This window comes from Netta rufina (assembly GCF_964035555.1).
Source record: "Netta rufina genome assembly, chromosome: 11".
Classification (NCBI taxonomy): domain Eukaryota; kingdom Metazoa; phylum Chordata; class Aves; order Anseriformes; family Anatidae; genus Netta; species Netta rufina.
In genome coordinates this window covers 7,907,948-7,934,091 of record NC_140134.1, presented here as the reverse complement: position 1 = coordinate 7,934,091, position 26,144 = coordinate 7,907,948, and the positions used below count along the sequence as shown (strand labels likewise).

The 26,144-nt window shown below is 37.2% G+C and overlaps 1 protein-coding gene and 1 long non-coding RNA gene across 2 annotated transcripts in view; one reads left to right on the top strand and one right to left on the bottom strand.

Annotated features, from left to right (window-relative positions):
• Nucleotides 1–1,672: 1,672 nt before the first annotated feature.
• On the bottom strand, nucleotides 1,673–7,262 carry LOC311213295. The gene is made up of 3 exons (XR_014618740.1): nucleotides 7,124–7,262; nucleotides 5,988–6,157; nucleotides 1,673–4,985 (listed from the first exon to the last, which is right to left on the bottom strand). It is a non-coding gene; the product is annotated as an uncharacterized lncRNA (long non-coding RNA).
• The window catches only part of VPS13C (vacuolar protein sorting 13 homolog C), a gene marked incomplete at its 5' end in the record, with an annotated part of 90,128 nt that continues 71,080 nt past the window's right edge, over nucleotides 7,097–26,144 (top strand). The window contains 12 exons of the mRNA XM_084293187.1: nucleotides 7,097–7,196; nucleotides 8,495–8,538; nucleotides 10,563–10,605; nucleotides 11,448–11,543; nucleotides 12,360–12,461; nucleotides 17,760–17,869; nucleotides 18,688–18,747; nucleotides 19,344–19,403; nucleotides 20,087–20,167; nucleotides 24,060–24,117; nucleotides 24,826–24,953; nucleotides 25,622–25,728. Coding sequence (XP_084149313.1) covers nucleotides 7,097–7,196; nucleotides 8,495–8,538; nucleotides 10,563–10,605; nucleotides 11,448–11,543; nucleotides 12,360–12,461; nucleotides 17,760–17,869; nucleotides 18,688–18,747; nucleotides 19,344–19,403; nucleotides 20,087–20,167; nucleotides 24,060–24,117; nucleotides 24,826–24,953; nucleotides 25,622–25,728 — 989 coding nt within the window. The remainder of the gene's footprint in view (nucleotides 7,197–8,494; nucleotides 8,539–10,562; nucleotides 10,606–11,447; nucleotides 11,544–12,359; nucleotides 12,462–17,759; nucleotides 17,870–18,687; nucleotides 18,748–19,343; nucleotides 19,404–20,086; nucleotides 20,168–24,059; nucleotides 24,118–24,825; nucleotides 24,954–25,621; nucleotides 25,729–26,144) is intronic.

The window sequence follows — 26,144 nt, the reverse complement described above, 5'->3', positions numbered from 1 at the left end:
ACTTTGGCCTGAATTCACATTGCTCACAATCACTTCTGTATGTGGTCACCCAATTCTCCAGTCCATGCCCACTTTTTAAATAATGTCAACTCTCCAGAGCTTTATCTTTTGTCGTTCAGTTTATAATGTCTGACAGTTCTTGTATAGTGAAGTGTTTCCCTTCCTGACCTCAGGGCAAGGAAACAGTATTCCTGCTTCAGTCACATTGCACTGGCACGTGGCTTAGTCACACTGCAGCTACAGATCCCTGGATGAGGTCATCAAACGGTCTGATGAAAAGTGACGGCTGTGCTAACAACATCTGCAGTAATATGAGGAACTACGCAGGCTTTTGGGGAACAAAAAACAAAGCAAAACTGGTTTCTTTTACCTGGCACATGTCAACTCTTGTGACTCTTACTGACCATTCCTGACTTTTACAGCAGAACCATCTTACAAAAGATAGTGAAATAATGCCTGTCTTCAAATTCTTGGAGTTGTTACAACTTTCATATTCTATTTTTACACTTACAAATTTACTGATTTTAAGGCCTCATCAAAAAGAAAAAAATATTGATTCTAAGTTCATTTGTTTTTAGTTGCCATGTCCTCAGATGTCAAAAAGAGGCAAGTTTCAGCAGGTGAACTCAGCACTTTCTGAGTTCACAGGCATTCAAAAGCATTTTACAAACTTTCACGTGAGACTTAATGATTTCACTTACAACAAATCTGACAGACAACACTAAGACGTTCCTGCTGAGATGGGTAGAAAGACCTTTCTCCAAAATTAGGAGCATACTTGCTCATGAATATGCCCATGGCGTGCGATGATGGATTGCCTCGCAGGGTCTTGTGGACTCGTGACCTTGATGACTGTTACTCCTGGCTGACTCTGGAACCGGTGTAATGCATTAGCAAATAAGGCATCCTATATTAATGTTTCCAGCCTCAACTAAGAATCTGAAAACTTTAGGGCATCTTATAAATAGATTCTGTAAAAAGTAGGTGATGGTGAAGATTTTTGATTTCCTGTTGCTTAGATTTTTTTTTTTTTAACCAAAACGGTCTAGTTCAGAAATGTCTGGAGTTAGGGTGCCTTCTGTGAGAAGAAAGAAAGTCTTGTTCTTGATTTTCTGAGTTCATAGTAAGTGGGATATTTGGTAATTTTCTTAACTTTATAATATAAAGACTGACCTACATCTGGAAAATTAATAACTCTTAATAAACAAAGGGTATTATAACTGCAACACCCTACTGTTCTTCTCTTAGCACTTTCCAAAGCAAACTTCAGCTGATAATAAGTAAGTGATTGTGCTACCTTCCAGCATCCCATTTCTTTAAAACCAGTCAACACTTTTCCAAAAAAGCCACTCATAAAATTTATCTTGAACAATTCTATCATTTAGTGAGTTTTGCTGGAGAACTGTTCCAACATGCAAGTTAATGTGCAAATAACTGAAATTGTTCTCAAGTGAAATGGTTTGTTTTTGTATTCATAGATATTCATATGGGCTTTCACAATGAGTAAGTTCAAATTCTTACCAAGTGAATAAAATTATGCTTATCATTCGAAAGCAAGTATGTTTGGTCCAGACTGGACTATTATTGCTTCTTTCCCCACTCAAAGGCAACATATTCACTGAAACAAGTTCATTTTTATTTCAGGCAATTTTCTTACATAGCCAGTGGCTTTTTCATCTTCACAGCACATCACCGAAGAAAAAAGCTATGACTTCCAGAAATACCATCAAATAAAGTCCTCATAAAAAATTAAGTTAAGTTCCTTTTATGATGCAACTTAGCTGCTTTTTTGAAGATTCCCTGGCTTGGGATACAAGATATCAGTAATTTATAATTCAAATCTCAGTTGGTATGACATACATGTGATCAACACTGATCAGAAACACCGATCCTCTTGGCTTAGACATTTCACACAAAAAATGCAAGTTCTAATTAACAAATGTCCTAGACACAGATAGTACAGCAGATCATGGAAATGATTCTTTGAACTCCCTTGAAAACCACCTGTCATAATAAGATTGTATGTGTATCCTCATTTGCAGATACAACATTATTTCTTAGCATGTGGGATCTATGCAGTATTTGTTCTTTTGTAATCACATGAAAGCTGTGAAGAGCTTTGGGTCTAAGCTTTGAACAAAGAACAGTCAATAGGATTGTCATTTTTTAAATCCAGATTTTCTCTGAAGACTTGTTCATAGTATGAAGAGAGGCTTGTCCTGGAGTATAATGAGAAAGGGTGTGTATCTATTTATTCAGAAACAGAGGTGGCATTTTTATATGCAAAAATTACAACTACTTTGTTAGAATTTAGACATCTAGTTTAAAATTATTCTGAGAAACAAAACTGGGGTTTCTCCAAAGAGTTGAAGGTATTTTTATTAATAAGCTTTGTCCCTGTGCAAAACAGCTGTGCCTTAGCAAAAGTAGCTGAAGTTAACACTAGCTTCTTATACTGACACTCTTCCATTTGCTTATCAATTAGTTCTTCTATTTTTGCGCCTGGGAAAATCTTTTATGTTTTATTGTTCTGTCACAGAAAGGAAAAGGACACACTGAAACAGCATCACAGTTTTTTTGCAGATACTAATTCTCCCACGTTCTCCACTGAGAACTGGAAGCTTCCAGCTGTCACAAGGAAAAAAGGGAAAGGAGATTACTATATATTGGCATCTTCTTAGTGTTTCAACCATCTTAATATATTGTGTTATGCTGGGTTTACTCATTCCTAATGTATTTGAGATACGTGTTGCAAAAATTCCCAATATTGATCTTAGGAAATTATTACCTAGCTGTTTGTAAGGCAATTTGGGTGTTTTTAGTGCAAAAATATTGTTAATATAAAAATTTAACATAATAAAATAAACACGACAATATCATATTGTATTATATCCATGGAATACTGTAGGTTTTTTTAGATAAAGGAGGATGGTAAAATTATCAATACTGATTTCTTGCATCTATTAAGTCCAAAAATGTGTCTTAAATATATAGTTACTTCTTCTGACACTGTTACAGTAAAAAATTACATCATGGGAGATTCGCAGTAGCTAAAAGGTATTAAACAAACAAACAAACAAAACAACAAAAACCAAAAAACTCAGAATCAGAGTGAAGAAGGAACAAGTTGCTCATGGATACTGTGGTGTAACCATTTTTGGACATTTTCAAAACTTGTACAGACAAGGCTTTTGGCAACCTGATCTAACTCATCAGAAAATCCTCTAATCTCTGTGTGGTTTGTGATGAAGAGAGTTGATGCCACATTACTTGGCTGATTTCCCAACTGCTAACAGGCATATACTCTGTTTAGTGAGGTACAGTGGATAAAATTTGCCATCTGTTCACTTGCCAACAGTCAGATGGTAGGAGCTGTAGATTTTGTAATATTAATGCAGTAAAATAAGAGAAGAAAGCTTGGTTATTGAGCAATCAGTCCATGTACCCACCTCAGATTAGCATTATGCTGTGACAATCATTTATTTATATGTACAAAATTGTGTAATAGGCAACACCAAGCAAATATTTGTTGTTACAATGTGAAGGTCTATTCACAAAACTGAAGCTTTAAACTTTAAACTTTCAATACAGATTTTCTGTGTTTTTTTTTTTTTTTTTTTTTTTTTTTTACAGTTTTACCTCAGGGATTTGAGCAAATCTTGCCATGTAAATAAGTTTTGCTACAGTGCTGTATTTCTGTTTTCTTTTTACGAAATCATTATGCAGTGATGGAGTCATCAGATCCTTCTATTTAATGAAATGCTACCATAATACACAAAGAGCATGTTTTCATGAATTTCAGCTGAGTGAAACTGGTGATTCCATTCACATTTATCAAGTCAGTCATGTCTATTCAACGTTGGTATTTAGAAAAAATAGGCAAAATGCATGTTTTTTCCTGAAGTGAATGAACATTATCTGTGTATTCAATGAATGGTAAGCAAATACCAAAGTTTCTGCTTGTCCTGTATCTGTTCTTCTAGATACAGAACTCATACGTCATGTAACTTTATTTTTTTTTTTTTTTCATTTTGGTCTGTTTACCTTTTTCATTGAGAACACAGAAGGAATGGTACCTACCAACACGCAAGAGGTGCATTAATGTCATTCTTGAGTGGCATCCTATCTGCAAGGGAGGCTCACGAAGACTACCAAAGGACTGTTTGGTAATAAAGGTGCAAAATTATGCATCTTTATTTACCAGAAATGTCTCAGTAATTTGAAGTAACTGCATATATATCTATGGTTGATAGAATATTAAAACTGACTTCTTTACAGATCATCCATTCATAATTCCATCCTGTTTCCCCTTTATGTTTTTAATACATGTAGATTTTACTTAAACAGAATATTTGATGCAGACTTGGCTTTCTGGGGCTTTTTTTCCAGGTGAAATCACATTATTTTGTGAGCAATTTTTGTTCCACTAGGCCACATATTTCTGTTTGTTAGGGAAGCATGTTTGTAAAGAGCAATAGTAATTTAATTTACTCAAATGCATGCTTTAACAAGATGATTTTCAAAAGTCATTTTGGTTAATTAGGAAGTGATTTGACCACATACAAGCTGTTTTCTTCTTTTTTTTCCCAAATAATCCATAGTTGTGATAAATTGATCTTCATTTTTTTGCTGTGCAGAAATCATTATGACTGTTATGAAATGCAGAGAAAATGGATATATCATCGTGTTTATGTTCCACAATTGTTATAGAGAACATATAGCCACTGATTTGCACAATTGTTCTTATATACTTTGATATAAGAGCATAAGCTGTTGTTAGCTGTTGCTCAAAACTTATTTATTCTGTCATGGTTTATATATAAAAAGAGTAGTAAGTGAAGGTGTTTTAAAGCTTGATAAAAATGATCACAAATGGAGGTTTGTTACCTAACAGCAGGAGCTCTGTGCACAATTTTGCATCTTGTTTTCTTGCATTGACGATTCCCTATGATACAAGTGGATTTGATGGATTTGAACAGCCAATACTGCACAAAAGAACAAAAAAAAAAGAAAAAAGAAAAAAAATATTTTTATATAGTTTCTATAACTTTCATAATTAGCAATTTGTCTTTGTGTCTTAAGTTAAACAGAGCTTAAAATGAGAATTTGATCATTTTTGGCTAAAAGTCCCCCCTGTTTCAAACATGCAGAAATGCAGAAATCAATCACATGGCAAACAAGTTTTAGGCCATTATGGAAGATAAGTTGCATCAACATGCTACTTATTAATGTTTAACCTTATTAAGGTTGAAAAAAATAACTTGGCGTTGACTTTGGAAAACAGAAATAATGGTATGAATGGCTAGAATTCTCAGAAAGAACAAAAATGGCACTAACAACTAAATATAAAACCAATTTATCCAAATATAGGCGTAGACCAGTCTTGCAAAAGGGCTAGAATATGCACCTATGTTTTTGACTAATACAGTGACAATTAATAAAGCATCTGTCAGTGCTTTTATAAGAACTGCCACAGTACACATGAGGGAACAGACATCCAGTGTGCACTGATATGTCATTGTGATTAGTAGTGGGGTGCTTATGGAAAAATACAAGAAGGTATTCTTGTATTATTCTTTCCAATTATGAACCTCCCCAGGATTTCCATGTGTCTCCAGCACACAGTGATATGACTTCCCCAGTCAAATCATGTGGATCATTGTGTTTAACAGCCATTGTCAGCCTGAACTTTGGTCTTAGTGGCATAAGGGTATGCCTTATGCACTGAATCTTTAATGTTGAAAAATTTTTGCAGAGAATGTGGGCACATATATTTACAGCAATGTGCAGATGTGGCATGTATCTCTTAGAATGTTAAATAAGGTGTCAAATAGAGAATCTTCTTGTGTTGCTTGCATGCTCTGGGCTGCAGTCTGTGCTCTACTGCATATTTCGCAAACTAAAAAATGCATTTGACAGATAACTTTAGGTATTGTACTGTAGTCCCCCTGAAATTTAAAGTTCTGCTCTACCACCAACATGGTTACCTGCAGATTTACCACACAGGGCTGCATCTTCTCATCTACTTTCTCCATAGTGGCATCAACTCCCTGAAGGATGCATTTTTCAGGATCAACATTCTTGTTTGTGTTCCCTGTCTGCCACTATTCATGTCACTTGGACAGCTAGATTAACAGCAATGATTTTTTTCCGTGCGCTGTAAAAACAAACCAGGTTCAGTCAAACCACAGCCAAAATGGTGGCTAGCATATCTCCTGAAGAAAGAGGTGGACAGGAAAGATGGCACCACTGCATCAGTGCTCAGTGCTCGCACTTACACGCTGTACCAGGCTGCACCTCAGGCACAGCACAGCTTTTCTCAGGGAAACTCTGGGCAGCTCTGGGAGGCCTCTGGGACACCCTGGAGAGCCCTGTGAGGGCTCCAGGGGGTGTCTGAGCACACCCAGGGGCACTAGGAAGCGCTCAGGCAACACTGAGACACCCTGGAAGATTACAGCATGCACTGGGAGGCCTCCACTGCTCTCTGCAGTCCAGTGGGGGTCCCGGTCAGCCTGAAGGGGTACAGGTAGGCACTGGGGACCTTTCGAGGCCTCCACCACGTCCTAGAAAGGCTCTAAGGGACGCTAGATGATCCTGGCAAGTGCCCGGAGCTCTTACAGCTCACTGGGAGGCCACTAGTGCTCTTTCGAGCGCACTGAGGGCCTCGGGAGGCCTCTGGAGCAAACTGGGAGGCACCTGAAGAGCAGAGGGGGCACCAGATAGCACCGCAGGGCCACGGGTGGCCTCAGGGCTGTGCTACGAGGCCTCAAGGACATCCCAGAGGGCACCGGGGGCCACTGCAAGGCCCTCATGGGGACCTAGAGCGCCCGTGGAGACCCCAGTAGCCTCGCAGGCACTTCGGAGCTGACTGGAGGCTGGCGGGAGGCGCGCAGCGCGCTCTGTCAGGGCTTCACGGCACCCCCGCGCGGCCCCGCCAGGACGAGGCGCGCGCCCCTGCGCGGCCCCGGCGGCCTGCGCCCCGCCCCGCCACGTCACCTGCATGTCGGGAGCGCGCCCGGCGCCGCTCCGCGCTGAGCCCCGCCGCCCGCCCGCTCCCTCCGCTCCGCTCCCTCCTCTCCTCTCCGCCCCCCCCGCCATGGTGCTGGAGTCGGTGGTGGCCGACCTGCTGAACCGCTTCCTGGGCGACTATGTGGAAAACCTGGACAAGTCCCAGCTGAAGCTGGGCATATGGGGGGGTAAGGAGCCCGGTACTCTCACGGGGGGCGGCCGCTTCCTCACGCCGCAGCGGGTCCGGCCGCCCGCGACCCTTCTGAGGGGCGGGCGGGCCGGGGGCTGCAGCGGCGGAGCCTCCCTGCAGACGCTGCCCCGTGAGGGGCGGGCGCTCCGTGGGCCGCCGACCACTCCCTGAGGGGCGGGCGGGAGGGCAGCGGCTCCTCTCCCCCTTCTGCCCCCTCGGCCGTGAGGGGACGCCTGGGGGCTGCGCGCTCCCGTCCTCGGCGAGGGGCGGTGCCGTGAGGCGGGGGCTGCCCGTGAGGGGAGCCGAGGGGGGCTCGTGCCCCTTCCCCCGTCGTGTGTGGGGTCGGGGAGCCTCACGGCTGCGGCCATTTCCCGCTGAGGCGAGGCGCGGGTGGGCGCCGCTGGCCTCAGGGTGCTGCAGCCCGGCTCTGTGGAAAATAAAAACCCGTTTATTTTGTATTTCTTGTGAGCGTGCTTTGGGGTCTGCGTCTGGCATGGGGTAGCGAGGGGTGGTTTGGGCATGGTGGTGCTGCGAGGAGGGGGAGCCGGGGCTGCAGCGCAGGTGTGGGGTGCTCAGGGAGCTGTCTTTCACCTCCCATTTGAGTGCTCGAAGTCATGTACTGAACAAACAGTAATGGAATAAGGTGGTATAGGTGGTTTTGGTGCACGTAGGGAACATTCAAGTTTGCCACATGATAAGCAAAGAGGATGCTGTTGAGGTACTGCCTGGAGAAGGCCTTACCTCCATCCCTTACATACATGAGGGAACAAGACTTTTCTCATTGGCATTAATTTTGTGGTTGCTACGTCAGGAGAAGTTAAGGTGCTTTTGGAAATAGCTGTGCAAGAATCCTTACATTTCATGGAACAGCCCGGGTTGGAAGGGATCTCAAAAGATCATCAAGCCCAACATTTCATGGGAAAAGGGAGCCCGAATGAGATTATCTAGCATCCTCTGCAATTCCAGCTTGAAAACATCTGGTGATGGGGTTTCCTTTTTGTGGTTCTACTATGCAGGCTTTTCCTGCTGTGTAAAATCATCAAAACCGAGATACCACTACAGAAACATGCTGGAATGTAAGCTGGTGATATTTCTGTAGTCATCATTAAGTTTTGCCTGGGTAATCAGTGTTTAATAATTCATACAAAATTGCTGTTTATTATGCTCTTCTATAACTGCAGTCAGATTTTCAGATTTTATCCACGTGTATTTGGGAGAGTTGCAGTTTTGTTCCTTGTTTCAACTTCTATGGCACAGTAGTTGAAATAACTTACTGTACTTTTTTCTTCTATGTAGGTAATGTAGCACTTGACAATTTACAAATAAAGGAGAATGCATTAGTAAGTATTACGTTAATTTTAAAGTGGTATTAATGGGTCCTGGGACTACTTATTATAGTCTAATTTTACACAGTATGCCTTCTTTACTGGTTATTCAAAGTAGGTACTTGGTTAACAGGTTCTATTTTTGCTAATGTTATTGAAAAAAAAAAAAAAAAAAGAAAAGCTATGGGTTAAATCATTAGTATGCTCCTGAGAAGAGAACACTGGTTCTGAGAAATTAGTAGTAGAGGTTTGAATTGATGCGTTGTGCATATGTGCATACGTAACGCATTCTAATGTTTGAGGCTTGAAATGATAAAAAATTAAATAAGATATTGGTGCATTTTTGTTAAAATTTCAGTCTTCTAGTACAACTTAAAGGATTTATTTTCCTCAGTGATTGCTGCTGCATTATTATACTTCCACGTGAAATTTCTTTTAAAATACCAAAAGCTGATCTTGCCTGTTGCTTCTTAGTTTATGATCTTGAGGTATTTTCAGCACATCATTTTTTTTTCCTTAATATCAAACCCCAGTGCTCTTATTGTCTTTAATGTCTGTAAATCAGTTGTCTTTAAAAAAAAAACAACAAAAACAAACAAACAAAAAAAAACATTAAAATGCCTTTAATTTCTAGCATTTTCCTTCATTTTTTTCCCTCTTGAGTTTAATCTTCAGAAAACTCATTCTTCAAGGTCAAACTTATGGTCCAGTTGTATCAGCAGGCCAAACTGAGCTAGTCCCTCTCGGAAATCAGCTGTGGGTCCTAAGTACAGTATCAAATTGGGTAGATGTAGTAGCTGGTACCTGCATTTATTTCACTGCTTCTGGTTCTGTCAAGAGCAGAGATCTTTCTTTGCTCTCACAGTTTGTTTCAACCTCTTTCCATACCTGTTCATACTACTAAAGACCAAGTGTAGAGATAAAAATATTCAAAGTGAGTCTGTTTTCGCTTACTCTTTTGATATATTTTAATGACAAATTAAAGCTGACAAGAAAACTTCCAGTTAAGCTTTATTATTATTTTTTAATATTTTAACAATAACTAGACTTTTAAGATTTAGCCTCCTGCAGGAAAAAAATAGAAAGAAATATTTAAGAGTTCCAAAAGAGTGGTCATCACTGAGAATATAAAGCATATGGAAATATTTCTAGGAATATGTAGTCATAACCAGAAAAGGGTTGGAATGCTCCGTATTTTTTCAATTGTTTCTTGAAAGCACTAAACAAGAACAAGCCACAGAATTGTCGCTAGTTTTGTCAAATAAAGTTGTTTGATGTTAGACTCTTAATTATAGCTCAGAATGCTTTTTTAAAACCGGAAATCTGGCAGAGATGTTAACTGGGATATTAATCTTCTTTTGAGAGGAGCCTTGTTTAATACTTTTGAGCTGTTGGAAAAGCGGTTTTTAAGGCTGTTTTGTCATGTAGGAGAAGCGGTTGGCATGTCTCATTTGAGAAAGCAGGTTTACTTTTTATAATCTTTGAGACTGAGAATTCATGGCTTTGGATTGTACTTAATTCATTTCAAAAGAATATTGAAGTGGAAGATCTAGAAAACACTACACTAAAATAGGGGAAGGAAATTCAGCAGCTGGGTACCAATTGGAAATTTTCTGTAAATCTTGTTGTTGAAGCTTTTAAAATATCTTAGTGCAATGCTTAGTATTTACTGATAATTAAAAAGAGAACACCTATTTGGCAAATCAAAAAAATAAATAATATTCTCTTAGGTAAATAAAAATCTACTTCTTAGATAACCTTTGGAGCAAGGCATTATCAAAGTTGTAGGAGAGAACTGCTAGAAACGCGTGACTCCTCTGTTTTTAGGCTTTCTATAGGCCTAACCATATTTATGGATACCTGTGTTCACATGATTATTGTTAAATAATTAAAGCTATATCATATAGAGAACTGTTTCTGTTCTGGAATTTCAGTTTTGAGAGGGTAGTTTTATGAGAAGTCAGGATAATAATTTTGCTATATAAATCAGGTTACCTTCAGAATTCGTGTAGCTATTTAATACTTATTTTTCTTTACAGAGTGAACTGGATGTACCTTTTAGAATAAAAGTTGGTCAGATAGGTAAGTCTTTGTTTCAACGTGAATCTTAAAATTGAAGTTTTAACACTGCAATATGAGTCTTGCCTCAGAATTTCTTTTATAATTTTTTCTTCAGTGCTCTCTGTAATAGTGTTTGTTGTTGAAATTAGTGTTGATGTCTAATGCGACTGCACTAAATAAATCATAAAAAGTTATCTGCCTAACTTTCTTTGTGTAACTTTACAGTCTAGGTATGACAAACATGCCTGGGAGGTTCTTTTCAGGTATACGGATGATCAAGAGAGCTTTTTCTTATAACTTCAGTGTGTGTGATCCTTTAAAGGAAAGATAAGGAATATGAAGAAATTAAGAAAGATTCCCAAAAAACTGGCAAACATGCCAAGCGTTTAGGAACTCTTAGTTAAATGTTGTTAAAAATTGATTCCCTTGAGGTCAGCATTGCTTTTTTCACATAAAATGTTTGTTGGAGATGAATATATTGTATTTCTTCTTATATTTTCCTGGGAAAATCATATTAACCCCAGCAAATTAAACTCCAGTCACAATTCCAAATTTTGATCTTGACTATTTGGACTCAAACACCATCTTTGTACTTAAATCTATTGCTTTTATTTTCTCTTCATGCATTTTTTAACTTCACAGGTTTTATATGCCCATCCAATTTCTCTTCATTTTCTAAATTGTTTAGGACATGAATGAAGATAAGGGGCTAATACCCTGTATTGCCAGAGTTACTGTTCAGGCTAAGCATAGCATACATTTTGATGTAACTTTTTAAATTTTTATTTATTTATATTATATATTTTATATATATATATATTATTATTATTTGATGTAACTTAACATTTATCTGCTTTATATAGATAAACTTACTCTGAAGATTCCTTGGAAGAACCTGTATGGTGAGGCAGTTGTTGCAACACTAGAAGGCTTATATCTTCTAATAGTTCCTGGAGCAAGTAAGTAAACTCCTCAACAACAGTTTAATAATGAAGAGGAGAAAAATATCTAAGGGTACTCGTTTATTCAAGTGTATAATAGCAATTACTTCATATAAGCTGCCATTTTTACTTTCTGTTCCTTTAGGGTGATTTCTACATGAAGTTCCTTTAGGGATTTCTAGATGAATGCTGGCAAATAAGTAGAAGAAGGGTGGGTTAAAGAGGGGAGCATGACCAAGATGATAAACGGTAGCTTTCATGAAAATCTTTGATTGTATCCATTTGAAGTTCAGTTTAACAGGTTTCCTCTGATGCATGCTTATCCCGAATCCATTCTTCTGGCATGGTTTAGATCTTTTGACTGTTGCATGGTCTGTCTGCTTTTAACTTAGAGCAATCAAAAGTAGTCATTCCATTAGAAGTGATTTTTTTTGGGGGGGGTGGGGAGGGAAGAGGATCAGAGAACTTGATTTGTTTTCTCTGAAATCAGATGCTCAGTTGTATGAAGGAAACTTCCAAGTTGCTAGAGCATCACATATATGTGATGTGAATTAAAATCTGTTATATTACACACATCACACTTGAAGGTCCGAGTACTCATGGAAACATCCTCTTGAAAAACAATGCTTAAACGCTGATGCAATCTTTTGTATTCTACTGTGTAAAAATCCCAGTTTCTGAGGCTGTGTACAGGTTTCAGCATTTGGACATAGAATAGCCTTTGCTTCAAATGACATTTTGCAACATAATGCTCAATATTGTGCACATTGCTTGATTATGCATTTATAAAATGTGATTTGTAAAAGCTTAAAGCTGTCCCAACTTGGTTTACAGGCATTAAATATGATGCAGAGAAGGAAGAAAAATACCTGCAAGATAATAAACAGAAGGAACTGGCAAGAATTGAAGAAGCCTTGCAGAAAGCGGCAGAAAAAGGTACTGAGTTAATAAGTCCTCCCCTGGAATTTGAGGACCTACTGTGCTGTGGAAAGCAAGTCCTATTGTTGTGATTGACTTTATAAATTAAGTGTCTAGCTAACCTTAGAATTGCTTACTATAGCATCATTGAATATCCTGAGTTGGAAGGAACCCACAAGGATTATTGAGTCCAACTCCTCCAGTTGGACTCTCTTGCTGCAGTGCTTTAAAAATCTTTTTGCTCTGAAACTTAAAGAATATTACTCATTTTGTTTATCATTCCTTTGTCCATTGGAAGTGAGAACTGGATTATCTGGCATGTTTTTTCTCTTAAAGATTTTGGGAAATAGGACCAAAGACAGCAACTACATTGCATGAGGCAAATGTATCTTGCTTTGGAGTTTTAGTAATGGATGTTTAATAACGTGTTCTAGACGAGCACAGGACATTCTTTGCTTAAAGGAAACTTTAAGGAGATGTATTTAATTAATTTAATTAAATCAATTAATTAAATTGATTTAATTAAAATAATATAATTAAAATAATTTATTTAATTTAAGGAGTAGTAAGGTTGGTAAATTTTCCACAAAAAATATCAACAATAATGCTTTCATTTCAGTTTCTGCTGTCTTATTCTGATGTACTGCATTTGGACTAGTTTAAAAAATGAGACTGTCTTGATGAGGTAGTAAGTAATGACACAAGAAAACAGTTGAACACAAAGACAGGAAACTAAGCAAAGCTGTGATGTAGATCATTAGAAATGTAAAATTTTCTAAGACTGGGTAAAAGAATTGATCATTTCAGCCCAGTTAGCTTTCTTTTTTTATTTATTTTTATTTTTTTCCCTCAAATAACTAATAGAATAACAGCGTAAATTAGGCTTGTTTGGGCAGAGACCAACTTCAAAGCCAATGACAGAATGACAGGTAGTGAAAACTTGCAATGCCGCAAGTCATTTGCCTTGCAAAATGGCCTGAAAATAAAATGACGCCTAGAACGCTTCGGGGGGGGGGGGAAAAACAGTCTGTATTGTAGTCTCTTCTCTTGCTTTATTTTCCAGTTGCAGGACTCTAATGCCTTTTCCTGTTCTGGTAGTTTGAAATACACATTTGCATTTTCCTTCAGAGAGCAATTTGGCCATCTATATACAGCGAAGAAATAAGCTCTGATTTATTTCTTGTCTTTAGTATGCCAGAATGTGTGTGCGAGCTAATACAAGCTCAGTTGGTGAATTTTGGAGCCATTAGTTCATACTGGAACAAGGGAATATCTGTAGAAGTTGTCCTCTGATTATAGAGGACTTGGATACTGTAGGAGCTGCAATATTTAAGCTGTTTTTATTTATTTTTTTTCTATCAGTAGCAATGTAATGTAGAGTCAATGCATCTGTAAGAAAAGTCAAAAGTTTTTTTTTGATAAAAACGATACCTCAGTAGATTGACTTACCATGTGAAGAACTAGAATTAGATTCAGAGTCATGTTTTAGAAAGATGCAGTATTAAACTTTTGGCTTAGGGGTTAAAAAGCTAGAGGAATGTTCAAGTCAGATCATTTTAAATTGTGGTCATGCTGCAGCCTCATTCAGTGGTACAATAGCTTTGCAATTTGTGTGACCAGGTCTTGTATTAGAATACTGTAGTCATGAGGACTTGTCTGGTTCTTGTATGAGCAGATCTCTTGCCTTTGCTAGGTACAAAGGTCTTGTGGTCCAAATTGCTCTGCTGTGCTGTAAACTTGTAAGAAATTCAGCTCTTCCTGTAGCTTTTAAGAGCTTGCAACAGCTGGTGAAAGTTGGAAAATACACCGAATAGAATATTTTCTCCATGAATTTGTAGCTTTTGTGACTGTTACTCAATTTACATTAGTAAGTGTACAATCTTAATTCAGTACTGTCATTTATTTGAGAATCAGTTGGTATAAACAGTCTTGGGGATATTTTCTTTCAACATATTATTCAAATGTTGAGCAAAACGGTCACGTCTCTGTGTGGTTGTAGTGTAATGGAGAAGTAATAGCCAGGTCTGCTGATACAAGCTGACAAAACATTTTCTGTTTTCCAAGCTATGCAAGTCTCTCATTGTCCAAACTCATTAATGGAGACCAAGGCTTGAAACCCTTGTCTTTTGCTGGATAGAAGTAAAACGAAAAGTACCTAATTTGCATCTGTAGATAGTCTTTGACACTAGATATTTCTGAAGTGGCTCTGGCTGTCAGATACTATACTATACTGTAAATGCTAACTCGACACATGAGTCTTACAAACTCGCCATTAATTCAAGAGCATAATGTAACATTATATCAGGATCCAATTTCCTTCTATTAAACAAAATGCGTTTTTCGGTTATTTGCTGCCATGTGGACCAAGGCACTCATTCACAAGATTCCTTGTATCGTTTGGAGAGTCTGATTTGCAAGGACACCAAGCCTGGTGGGTATGCATGGTTAATTGCAGTCTATGTTTTTAAAAACAAAAAAAACCAAAGCAGCCAAATTTAAAATGAGAAAACAAGATGTTGATGACTGTGAATTCAAGCGGAAACTTTGTGTGACTAGTCTTAGTTGAATTGAATGGCTGTTCAAGGAAATTAAGAGACCACTTAGAAAAATATCCATTGGCCATTTGGAGTTCAAGAATGTCAAAATACTGACAACATTCTGCTTTAGTTTTTAAATACTACTGTGTAGATATTTTGAGAACAGAGGGTAATTCGTGAGAAGTCTGGTCTAAAAAATACTGTAAGTTTAGGATGTCATGAAATAGTGGACAGGCAAAATGACTAATAGCAGAAAGAAGGCTTCTAGTATGTTTTTTTTTTTTCCTTGGTTTTGTTTAATTTGATAGCTTTTAGACAAGGAAGCAGTTTCCACTGAAATTCGCTGGAGCTGTTATGTTGTATCTGCTGCTGTTTTTTATCTTCTTGAACCAGATTTTCAGAATGTTACTCTTAGCTAAGAATACATAGGGAGCTCTTATCTGAGTCAACATGTAGAATGAGCTTTAAGCTTTATTGGACCATGTTCAGTCTCTCCATAGTAGTGGATGCACATAATTGAGCATAAACCCATGTTGCCTTAGTTTTGTCTAACATGCAAATGAAAGTCCGAGAACTACAAATTCAATACAAAGTGAAGTAAGCTGTCTTTTAACCTATCCTCTCCAGAGGGTTCCTTGTACCACTAAAAGGAACTATTCAAAAGAAAACATAATTTCTGTTTGGCATGGATTTTCTTCTTTGTGACTCCCCCTACATTTTTTTTATTTGTAGCATGGCCACCTTGTAAGTTCAAGACAGGTTGAAGTCTTGGCTGGCACTTCTTTCCCCTTTGTTTGAACAAGCATGCAAAGTACATCGAAATAAAGCTCTTCCCCTAAGTTAAATAGGCCATTGCACTTCTGTCTTGCTTTAGTAGGACACACCCTTCTTCTGCTGTAACCTTTGAAACGTTCGTTTTCCCCTTTATGGCCAGAGAGGAGAAAGAAACAATGCAACTCACCAAACTGGTTTTCTTTAGAAATATGGGGAAAAAAGAGCATTAACTTAATTCATGCTATGGTTGTGATATGTTTGACCATAATTAACATGTTAATACTAGAATTTAACTTCATATAAAAACGTTTAAATAATCATTATTTCTTTATGTGTTTTTTGTAGTTACTGTTGTTATTTCAGATTGCTTTTGTACCCAACTGTTGATTGTTGTGAGAATCTTATATTGATAAATGTTCTTTGGGTTTTCTTGTATGTCTTGAGTTTTTTAACTCGTAAATTTTACGCTTGTATAGTAGAAGCCTCATCTGGATTTAAACTGAAGGTTTTCCCTTGTGCATATTGTTAGTTGTTAAGTTATGACAACTATGCCTTTTCCTTAAGTCATTAAATAAATAAATGCTTGGATTACAGAAAAGTTTATTCGTCAGGGTTCTGGTAAGCAGTCATGCTTCTGTTTTCAGATCTTCTTTGTATGCAAGAGATCTGAAAGTGTGTTATGCAGTGCATTCATCAAAAGGCCTGACGGTATTTGCTGAGAAGCCTGGTGATCATTTGTAATTCCTCAAACTCACGAGATGTTGTATAAGGAATATTGAAATCTGAATTTAATGCCTTGACCTTACAATTGGCAGGACCCTCTCTTGATCCAGTGGAAATTTGTTTACATACTTAAAAGTTGTTACTGGCTTCTTGTTTTAGTGGGGCTTTAAACTTAAATGATGTTTAGCTTAAAAAAAAAAAAAAAAAAAAAAGTAGCTGATGGCATCCTTAATGGCTATGCAATTCTTTAAAAGCTTTTAATGCATGCTTCTTCCTAAGTCACTTTGCTTTAAGACAAGCTAAACTTTCTTCTGTCTTTTATTGTCTTGCATTTCTGCCTTACTAACTTGAATTTTATCCTTTTCCAAAAAATTGCTTGCGCTGAAAAAGGACGTAAGCGTAAAAAGTATAAAAAGCATTTTAAGAGACCCTTTAAAGGTCATGATCACTCAAAAGGTGGGTAAAATACATGGCTTTCAACTTATTAAAATACTATATTTCTGCATTATTTTGTATTAGTTTCTCTTATTTTGTATTAGTTTCTCTTATTTTGTATAAGTTTCTCTTTCTCTTTCTTTAGCGTCCACTGAAACTTCTTATTTTTCCCCTCCTTTTTGAAAGGGGGGACATAAATTGGAGAGAGACTTTTGTTGCTGTATATCCATTCTCTCTATCGAATAAGATTGAATTTAGTTCAGGTTAAGTGATTAACTTAGCTTAAATGATCACAGCATAATTCCACTATTGAACAAATGGAGTATTTCCTGGAGTATCTTTTTATTTTTCCCTATGGTAAGCAAGCTTTTTAATATTCTCAAGCAATGTCCTGTAAAAGGCTCTAGTGGACTGATCTTGTATTGTGCAAGTATCACCTTCATCAGATTATTCTAAGATATTTTGTACTGAATTACACCTTCATATCTATTTGAAAGATACTTATTTGTTGAAACTCACAGTTAATTGCAGAGGTGCTTTTAAGAGAGAACCTTTTACCTTAGAAGGAGTGAGGAGATGTATCTTAAAAATAAAAATGAAACTGGAGCTTGCTGTAAGCTGAACTGTCATCACTGAAACTTAAACATAAATTTTCCTATGGTTGTGTTATGTGCACACAGCTAATAGCACATCTTCAGAACATAGATGTACAGAAAAGGAAAACATCTGAAAAACTAAAAACTGAAGTGTTAAGTTTTCACATCAGAATAAGCATTATATTTGCATGGGAATAGCTGTGGTTAAAATCAGCTGTTAGGCTGAATGCTGACTTTTTTTTTTTTTCCAGACAAACCAAAGGAGGAGAAGAAAGATACTTTTTTAGAAAAGCTTGCAACTCAAGTTATAAAAAACGTGCAAGTCAAAATCACAGGCATTCATGTTAAATATGAAGATGATGTAAGTATCTGGCACGTACTCCTTTCTGTCTTAAATTCAACCAAAGTGCAGTCATTATAGTCTAGTCAGTAGAGATAAACTGTTATTTGCCCCATTGAAAAAGTTATTGTGGTTTCTTCTACACCACTTTGGATGAAGTACCTCAGGTACAACCAAAAGTCAGAAGTATTTTGAATATATGAACTAGATGTTCTTTGTTTTGCATTGTTCAGTAGTGCCTTGCTCACTAAATGTGGGTGGTGGCGGTTTGTCATATATTAATATGTTCAAATGATATACAGATTTTTTTGGTGTAGTGGGTGAAATGGAGAATGGCGGGAACATGAGAGCTTATGAATGAGTTGGAAAACAAAAAGTTTGTAACACCTACTAGATAATGTAGTATCTTTATATAAACCACACTAGTATTACTCTATCCCAGTTCCAGTTTCCTTTAAGAAAAGAGATGAAGCAGTTTGTGATGGGATAGTTGCAAGTAGATGGGAAGTATTGGATGTAGTGTATTTCCCTTACTTTGGGACTGTTTCCAGAGTCATATTCAAAGTGGTGGGAAGAATGATGTAGCTGACTGAAGTATGGTTCTTTGTAGTTTTTCAGTTCTTTACCATATGAAGGTTTTAGGACCTGAAATGCAATTTTAGAATTGAATTCTGAAGCCTTTAAACTACAGCCATATTGTTTTTGTCCCAACTCAATGTTAGAATACTGAAGCAAAGGAAGACCCTTAAAACAGCTCAGTGTTTCAGTCAGTTTTAATGATACGATGCATCTGTGTATGCAGGCAATAGAGATAAATAGCTGTTTTTCTGTTTTTGCAGATCACAGATCCACAGCGTCCAATTTCTTTGGGAATGACATTGAGTGAGCTTAGTTTATTGGTAATTATGTGCATGCATGTTTTTACATTTTTAATTTACTTATCTTTGGGTACCAGAAAGGAAAAGTCACATGTTTAATAGAATGCAATGACAGTATGCATATGGAGGGTAAAACAATCTTTTATTTGTGCAAGTAGTGCATGAAGTTTGTTCAAGCAGCAGAGAAGATGATTGAAGAACATCATACTTTGAGACTAGTGTTTTGTTCTTATGATCCAAGTGATTTTTAAAACTGAATGTGTTGACTTTGATGGGGGTTATCTCCCTGTCTAACAAATAAAGTAAGCAACCATTATGTCATGATGAACAATGTGGTATTTTGCCAGGCCTTTTGAGAAAAGAGGGGACAGAATTCCAGCTCGTCTTTGCCATAGATTCAAAGGATTTTATGAGTGGGATAAGAAATAGAAAATTGAAATAAACTCACAAATTTAATACTGGATTTTGACCTGTGCATATGCAGTCTAGAGGTTAGACTAAGAATTAGGTTATCTGGTAGCACCAAAGTGATTCATTCTGTGTTTGACATTATAAGATAAAACTTGGATGTGTTAAATAAGATGCACAGAATGACTTTTATCACTTTGACCTTGTAGACAACAAATGAGAACTGGAAGCCTTCTATTCTGAATGAAGCTACCAAAGTAATATACAAGGTAATACGGTGTTTTTTCCTAGCTACCAAGTGAGCAACTAATCCTTGGAGTCTAAAAGTTTGTAGTTATAAAGAAAAATTGTAAAACGTGAATTCTTCCTTTTCTTCTTAATTTTACTTTGTAATTAAACGGTAGAACCAAAATGACTAGCTTTATATAAACCATAACTTTCAAGTCCATGGTAAATAAATTAAAATAGTTAAATTTAAATAATAGTAAAATTTAAATAGCTAAATGCAAACACTGATCAGCTCATTAAAGGCATTATACAACAAGTCTAAAGTCTGCATAGTAACTATGATTTCAAATAGTTCTGTCAAACTGCCATTTTTCACTCTAGACTATATGTCTAACATGTATTTGGGTTTGTGGTGGCTAAGAGTGCTTGCTTGTGTTTCCCTTCTTCCTCCCACCCTGTTGTGTTTAACCAGTGTGTGTGAACTTGCATGTGCTTTAAGAGCTTGCTTTTTAGCAAGTAATTTTCATTTGAAAAATAGTATTACAAGATTAAATACATCTTAGTGCTTCAAAGATTAAATACATCTCAATGCTTGTATATTTGCTGTCTAACATGCCTTTGTTTTCTCAAATGGAAAGCTAAATTCATAGTATGGATTGAATACTGAGTATGAAATCTGTTGATTTTTTTTTTTTTTTTTTTTTTTTTTTTTACCCCTACGCAGCTTTTGTGCTTGGACAGCCTAAGTGCTTATTGGAATGTACACAGCAAAATGTATTATCATGGCTCCCGTGAACAAATACTGGTAATGTAGAAGAAAATGTGTTGAATAGTACTATATTTCATGGCTCTTGTAGTATTTTAAGTTACGCCATATTAATTTCTACAACCCCCCACTCTCATGCATTTTGGTCAACTCTATTTTGATACCAGAGTCATATGTTAATCCATCACACCATTAACACTAATCCTGTTTTGTTACCTTTTTTGTTACCAACTCCTATAGGTTTAGAAATGGTCAGATATTGGGTCTTTAAAATCAGTTTTGTTGGCATGTTCATCTTGACCTTACTGGATAATGTTTGTTAGTATCTGGGCTATATGAGGTCTTATATAGCTACTGGAATGAAAATTAAGTTATTAAATGAACACAGAATTAATAAAATTTCAGAATATTATGTCCTTATCAGAGCAGAAACTTGTATCACGTGTTATCCAGATTCCTAAGCTGTGTGACTGAAACAAAACCAAACAGAACAAGATGTTAAAGCAAAAAGTTTTTTTTTTTAAAAAACAAACAAACCAAAGCTTATAGGTAGTGGGTGTCAATCCTCAGACTTTAAAGTTAGAGGGGTTAATGTAGTATTTCTATTAAGGTAGCACCCCTCATTGTGGGAAGCAGCTCTGGTAAAATTTTTGAAGAGGTTTATTAGAGTAAGTTTTATGTATGAATGAATAAATATGCTGCACTTGTCAGACTGGAGAGACTGAAATACATGAAGGTGCTCCATTGCAGATGAGACACAACGTGAGGGCAGTGAGTGTAACTTGCATACAGAACAAGAGGCATGTATTTTATTCTTTCCATTAAATTAGCATTTTGAACTCAAATTTAAGTATGTGAGTTTGTTGGAGGTGCTCTCTATTTCTGCTTTGTTCATGTTTTGAGTAGCTGTTAGCTACATGAGTAATTGTGTCATGCAGCTTTTGATGTTGTAAATCTATGAAGTACTTGCTTTGCTTTGCTTTCATTTCTGCTTTCTCTCACAAGTTTTACTTCCTCAGAAGGGGAACTGGGAACGTTCGTGCTATGAATAGGGCAGTTGTATAGATACAAATTATGTTTGAGGGCAAACATTCTCTTTCTGTGCTACAGATGAGGACTACTGAACTGTAAAGGCACCATTACTGTTAAGTTTATTTCAGATGGCTATGACATTCATGTGGTTAAAAAGCAGCTTGTTTAGAGGTTGTGCAAATATTCTGTGTATCCTTGTACAATACTGCTTGTTTCCCTTGTTTTCTTTTCTTCTGTTGTGCTTGTCTTTTAGAGGTGTCTTTTTTTTTAATTTTTTTTCCTAGTTAACAAAAGATACACTTAACCAGGTAGGCTTCATGCTAATAGGGAAGGGTGATTCAAAACTTAAGTGTAAAACCAACCAGAGAGGAAAGAAATGTACTCTGAATCTTGCTTGTTACATGGATCTTGAAACCTAAGACATCCTTTTATTCTGTTCAAGTTCCCATTGTAGAGTAATTCTTTTTTTCTCAAAGCTGGGGTGTTAAGTTCACTGTATGAAGAAGATGCTGTGAATATGCTGATTTTTTATCCTGTCTGTAGTCTCTTGCTTTGCTTAAGTAGCTGAATTACCTCAGAGCATTTTGCCTTGTGCCTTTCTAGTTTAGCAGAGATGGTTGCATATTAGTAACAGCCAAGTTAATGACAGTGTTTTCAGAGTTAGTGTGGAGTGAGTGACATTTGATCATACTTGCAGACACTGGTGTCATAGCTGGTCTGTGGATGTTTTCTCTGTTAGATCTCAACCAGTCTGAAGTGAGATGTAAATGCAAACCCATATGCACAGAATACATTGTTTGAATTGACAGCAGCAAAAGCCTTAGTTCTTCAAATGCATCATGCCAAAGTTGTCCACAGAATCACAGAATGGTTGAGCTTCGAAAGGACCTCTGGAGATCTAGTTGTCCCCCATGCCCCTCCCCTCTGCCAAGCAGGGTCACCTAGCACATGTTGCACAGGAAAAGCTCCTTGGTGAATCAGTGCTTCACATGCTTGTGGGCAGATGGTATTGTGGCCATCTAACACTGGCTTACCTGACATCATCGATTGAGTTCTTAACAGATAATGTTTGAAAGAAGTGGGAGCTTGGCTCTCCAAGACTATAAAATGGAGTTTCCTGTTTCAAAAGCCTGTGGTATGTCCTGCATGTGAACTTTTCTTTGAGGGTTGAGGGCAGAACAATTCCACCGTAGCAGATGGTGTCTAGTATTCTGATCACCCGTTAACTCAAAGCATCTCACCACTTGCAGTTTTTCTAGTTCTTAAAATCCTTAGCAGTTTTGGCACTGTGCACTAGTGTCACATTGCATACTGGGTTTGTCACTTGGATGTTTTGCGTCTTGTGATGGGGCATTTCTTTTGAGGTCATAACTGCAGCTTTTGATGCAGCATTTCTGTGAGTTAAAATTTTATCAGTTGTGATTAGTCGTCTTTCTGTGCTTTGGTGAATTTGGCAACCTTTATGGCCCTGTGTCTAGAAGGGGAAGAGAAGAAAAGCAGGAAGCAGCTCAGAACACATCTGAGAAGACTTGAAGAAACATGGGGGGAAGACTGGAATTTGGAATGGGCATAAGATTACTTGTGGAAATCCTTTCAGCAGCTTGATAAGTCCTCTCTGTTTCACAATTTTAAAACAATTACATAAACTAAATAAACAGCAAATAACATGTTTTTAGTAACATTCCCTGTATTAAAGACCTGAATACATTTTATATGTAGTTCATAGTGTAGCCTGTTTCCTGGAAAGCTGGACCTTCTATCCAGACAGGCCATTTTAGTCTTACTTTTAAACGGTATTATCCAGAAATCGTATTTATTATTGTAGCTCATTGGTCAGACTTGTAGTTAAAATAAGCTGTGTAATCCATAGCAATCTGTCACTTTCATACAACAGTCTTCATATTTAAATAACATGAGCATATGGCTATTTGTGAGATTAGCTGTTACAAGCTTAATCTTAATGAAAAGCTAGCTTTTATTACTGTGGAGCAGTAGACAGAAAATAAGTTGAAATACAAATATTTTTAATGAGAAATGCACCTTTTTATAAAATGCAAGGCTGTTTTTAATTAAGGAACTGGGAAAAGGAATTGGTTGAAGAAATTCATAATTGCAAAATATTTTCCATGTAAAAACGACTCTTAATGTTGACAGACTTTGTAAAATATGACAGGAACAAGCATTTCATCTGCTTTCATGTAATACATGCAATAATACATATTTTTTCCTAAAAGCATGTCTCCTGTTTTAACTGATTGTGCCATTGCAATTTGGAATCTAGCTAAAATGTTTGGGTAGCATCAAATACAGCATTCTCAATAAATTGTGGAAAGATTGTAGCGGCAAACAGACTTCATTCTGAACGAAGACTCAGCTCTAGCATGGTATTTCTGAGACCTCTCAGGCTGTTGCATTACTTTCCTGACTTCTTTCTATCTTTAGTTTTTCCTCTTACCCATGAAATACGGGAAGGCTTAAGTGGCCTCATTATGAGCTAAACATGAGAAGAGGTAGTTTATGAATATTTATTCTCAGTATGCTTGATCTATTATGCTAGGTGTTTGAACATGTACATGAGCTATGATATTTCTAAGTTCATACACATTGGTTTTTGAAAGATTTTGAGGTTCCATGAACCTCTAAACAAAGTTGAATGAAAACTGTACTAACCTTCCCCTTGAAGAGAGAAACTTTAATCTGTTTTATTTAAAAAAAGGTATATTAAAACTTTTCACTCGTAAGTACTTGTGCTATATTAAATATGCCTTTTGGCGATGCAGAAGGGGAAAAAACTCCTGCAGAAAACATGTGAATTGGAGTTGGTCTTCTTAAACTGTAGGGAATTGTCCAAAATTAGTACCTTTCAGCAATTATTAGACAGTATCATATTTCTTCACAGGATCAGCTGAAAAGAGGAATTCCATGTGGCGGTAACCAGTCTCAAGACTACCAATATAGTAAGTAAACTATATGAATATATGCTGCTTTGAGTATGTTAATTAGTCTGACCTGATTATGCAGGCAGGCCCATAGTAGCTTCATTTTACAAAAAACTAATATCTCTGTCACATTAACAGATTAATGTAAGATCTCTTACAGAGCTGGGGATGTTCAGACTGGAAAAGAGAAGGCTCTGGGGAGACCTCATTGCAACCTTTCAATACTTAAAGGGGTCTTATAAAAAAGATGGAGAAGGACTCTACTTGGGTAGATAACAATAGGACAAGGGGGAGTGGTCTTAAACTAAAAGAGAACAGATTTAGACTGGACATAAGGAGGAAGTTCTTCACTGTAAGGGTAGTGAAGCACTGGAGCAGGTTGCCCAGAGAAGCTGTGAATGCCCCATCCCTGGAGGTGTTTAAGGCCAGACTGGATGGGGCCTTTGTCAACCTGATTTAGTGGGTGGCATCCCTGCCTATGGCAGTAGGGTTGGAGTTAGATGATCTTTAAGGTCCCTTCCAACCCGAGCCATGCTGTGATCTCAGAGCTTATCTTCTCTTTGACTAACGCTGGACTAAGCTCATTTGTAGTAAGAATCACGTGCTGTTTCTATGGGTCTTGGGCATATGCATTATCCCTATGAAGTTTGATGTATCAGGCAGTGCACTTAAGTACTTTTAAGATGTATTTTGATTGTAAATATACACATAATTTGATTTCTTAAGTTTTTAGACCAGTATCAGCCTCTGCAAGACTCTATATCAACCCATCTGCAGAAGTAGAACTGAAAACTCCCAAGCTTGATTGTAATGTAGAAGTACAGAGAATTGCCATTGAACTCACTAAGCCACAGGTAAGTTGGCTTGGTGTATGTTATCACCTACTTCAGTATGTGAGCATTTTTTTTGTAGGGTATTTTTGTTGTTGAAAAATGGTGTTCTTTGGGAGTTACATTTATAGGTGCATGGACTGAAATGTGTATCAGTAATTGGGGTGAAGTCTCAAGTCCTTCTCTCACTACATAACAGTTGATCATTCCACTAGATCCAGGTACTCTGACTCTGTTATCTGTGGACCCTCTGGGGACAGCACTTTCAGTAGCATTTCCTTCACACAGAGAATGGAATCATTCTTTTGATTAGCCCTTACCTTGCTTTAACTGTGAAAACCATAAGCTGATACTATAATTGAAGAGAGGCAAGGATGGGAATGAATGGTGTATATTGTCTTTGACAACAAAGCCCGCTGAATTATCAAGGAATTAATTTAGATTGCTGGGGAACAATGATACATGTACTTTGTTCTTCAAGGAGACCAGAAATTCAGCTGGTGTTGTCCTCTGAGAACAATAGGTACAGTTGTTAGTCTACTTAGATGTACTAATGAAGATGCATAGGCTTACATTTCTGTGTAGTTTGGGGAGTACTGAAGGCCATGGTAAACATATAAATGTATTTTAATCATTGCATGTAAGGAATGGCATCTGAACCTTTGCCAAGAAGCTTGTTTTCCTATGTTTAGTACCTCAGCATGATAGACCTTCTGGAGTCCGTAGATTACATGGTTCGCAATGCACCGTACAGAAGATTTAGGCCAAACGTATCTGTCCATAAAAATGCCAGACAATGGTAAGTTGAATATGTTCATGCATTTTTTTGGGAGATGCTATAGTCCTTTCCAGGCTTTTCATTCTCCTTTGTGGTTAATACAGTTTTAAAATGAGATTGCATGTATCATAACTTTAACATAGCTTTGCTTAGCCAAGTTAAAAAAAAAAAAATAGTTTACAGAAGGATTACGTGAAAGAAATAAATAACTGATGGAAATTTCTTGAAAGCGAACTTTGATCCCAGAATCTCTGACAAAAAGCCAATGTTTGCTCTAGAGATTAGAATGCAGTTTTAGAATGACTGAAGAAAAAATTAGGCAATGTTTTACAAGGGAAACGTATGTCAACTCTAATTCTAGTTCTTAGTTTTGAATTGATAATTTTTAATGGATCTCTTTCTGAGTACTTAAGCGCTTTGACAAACAGCATCAAGTA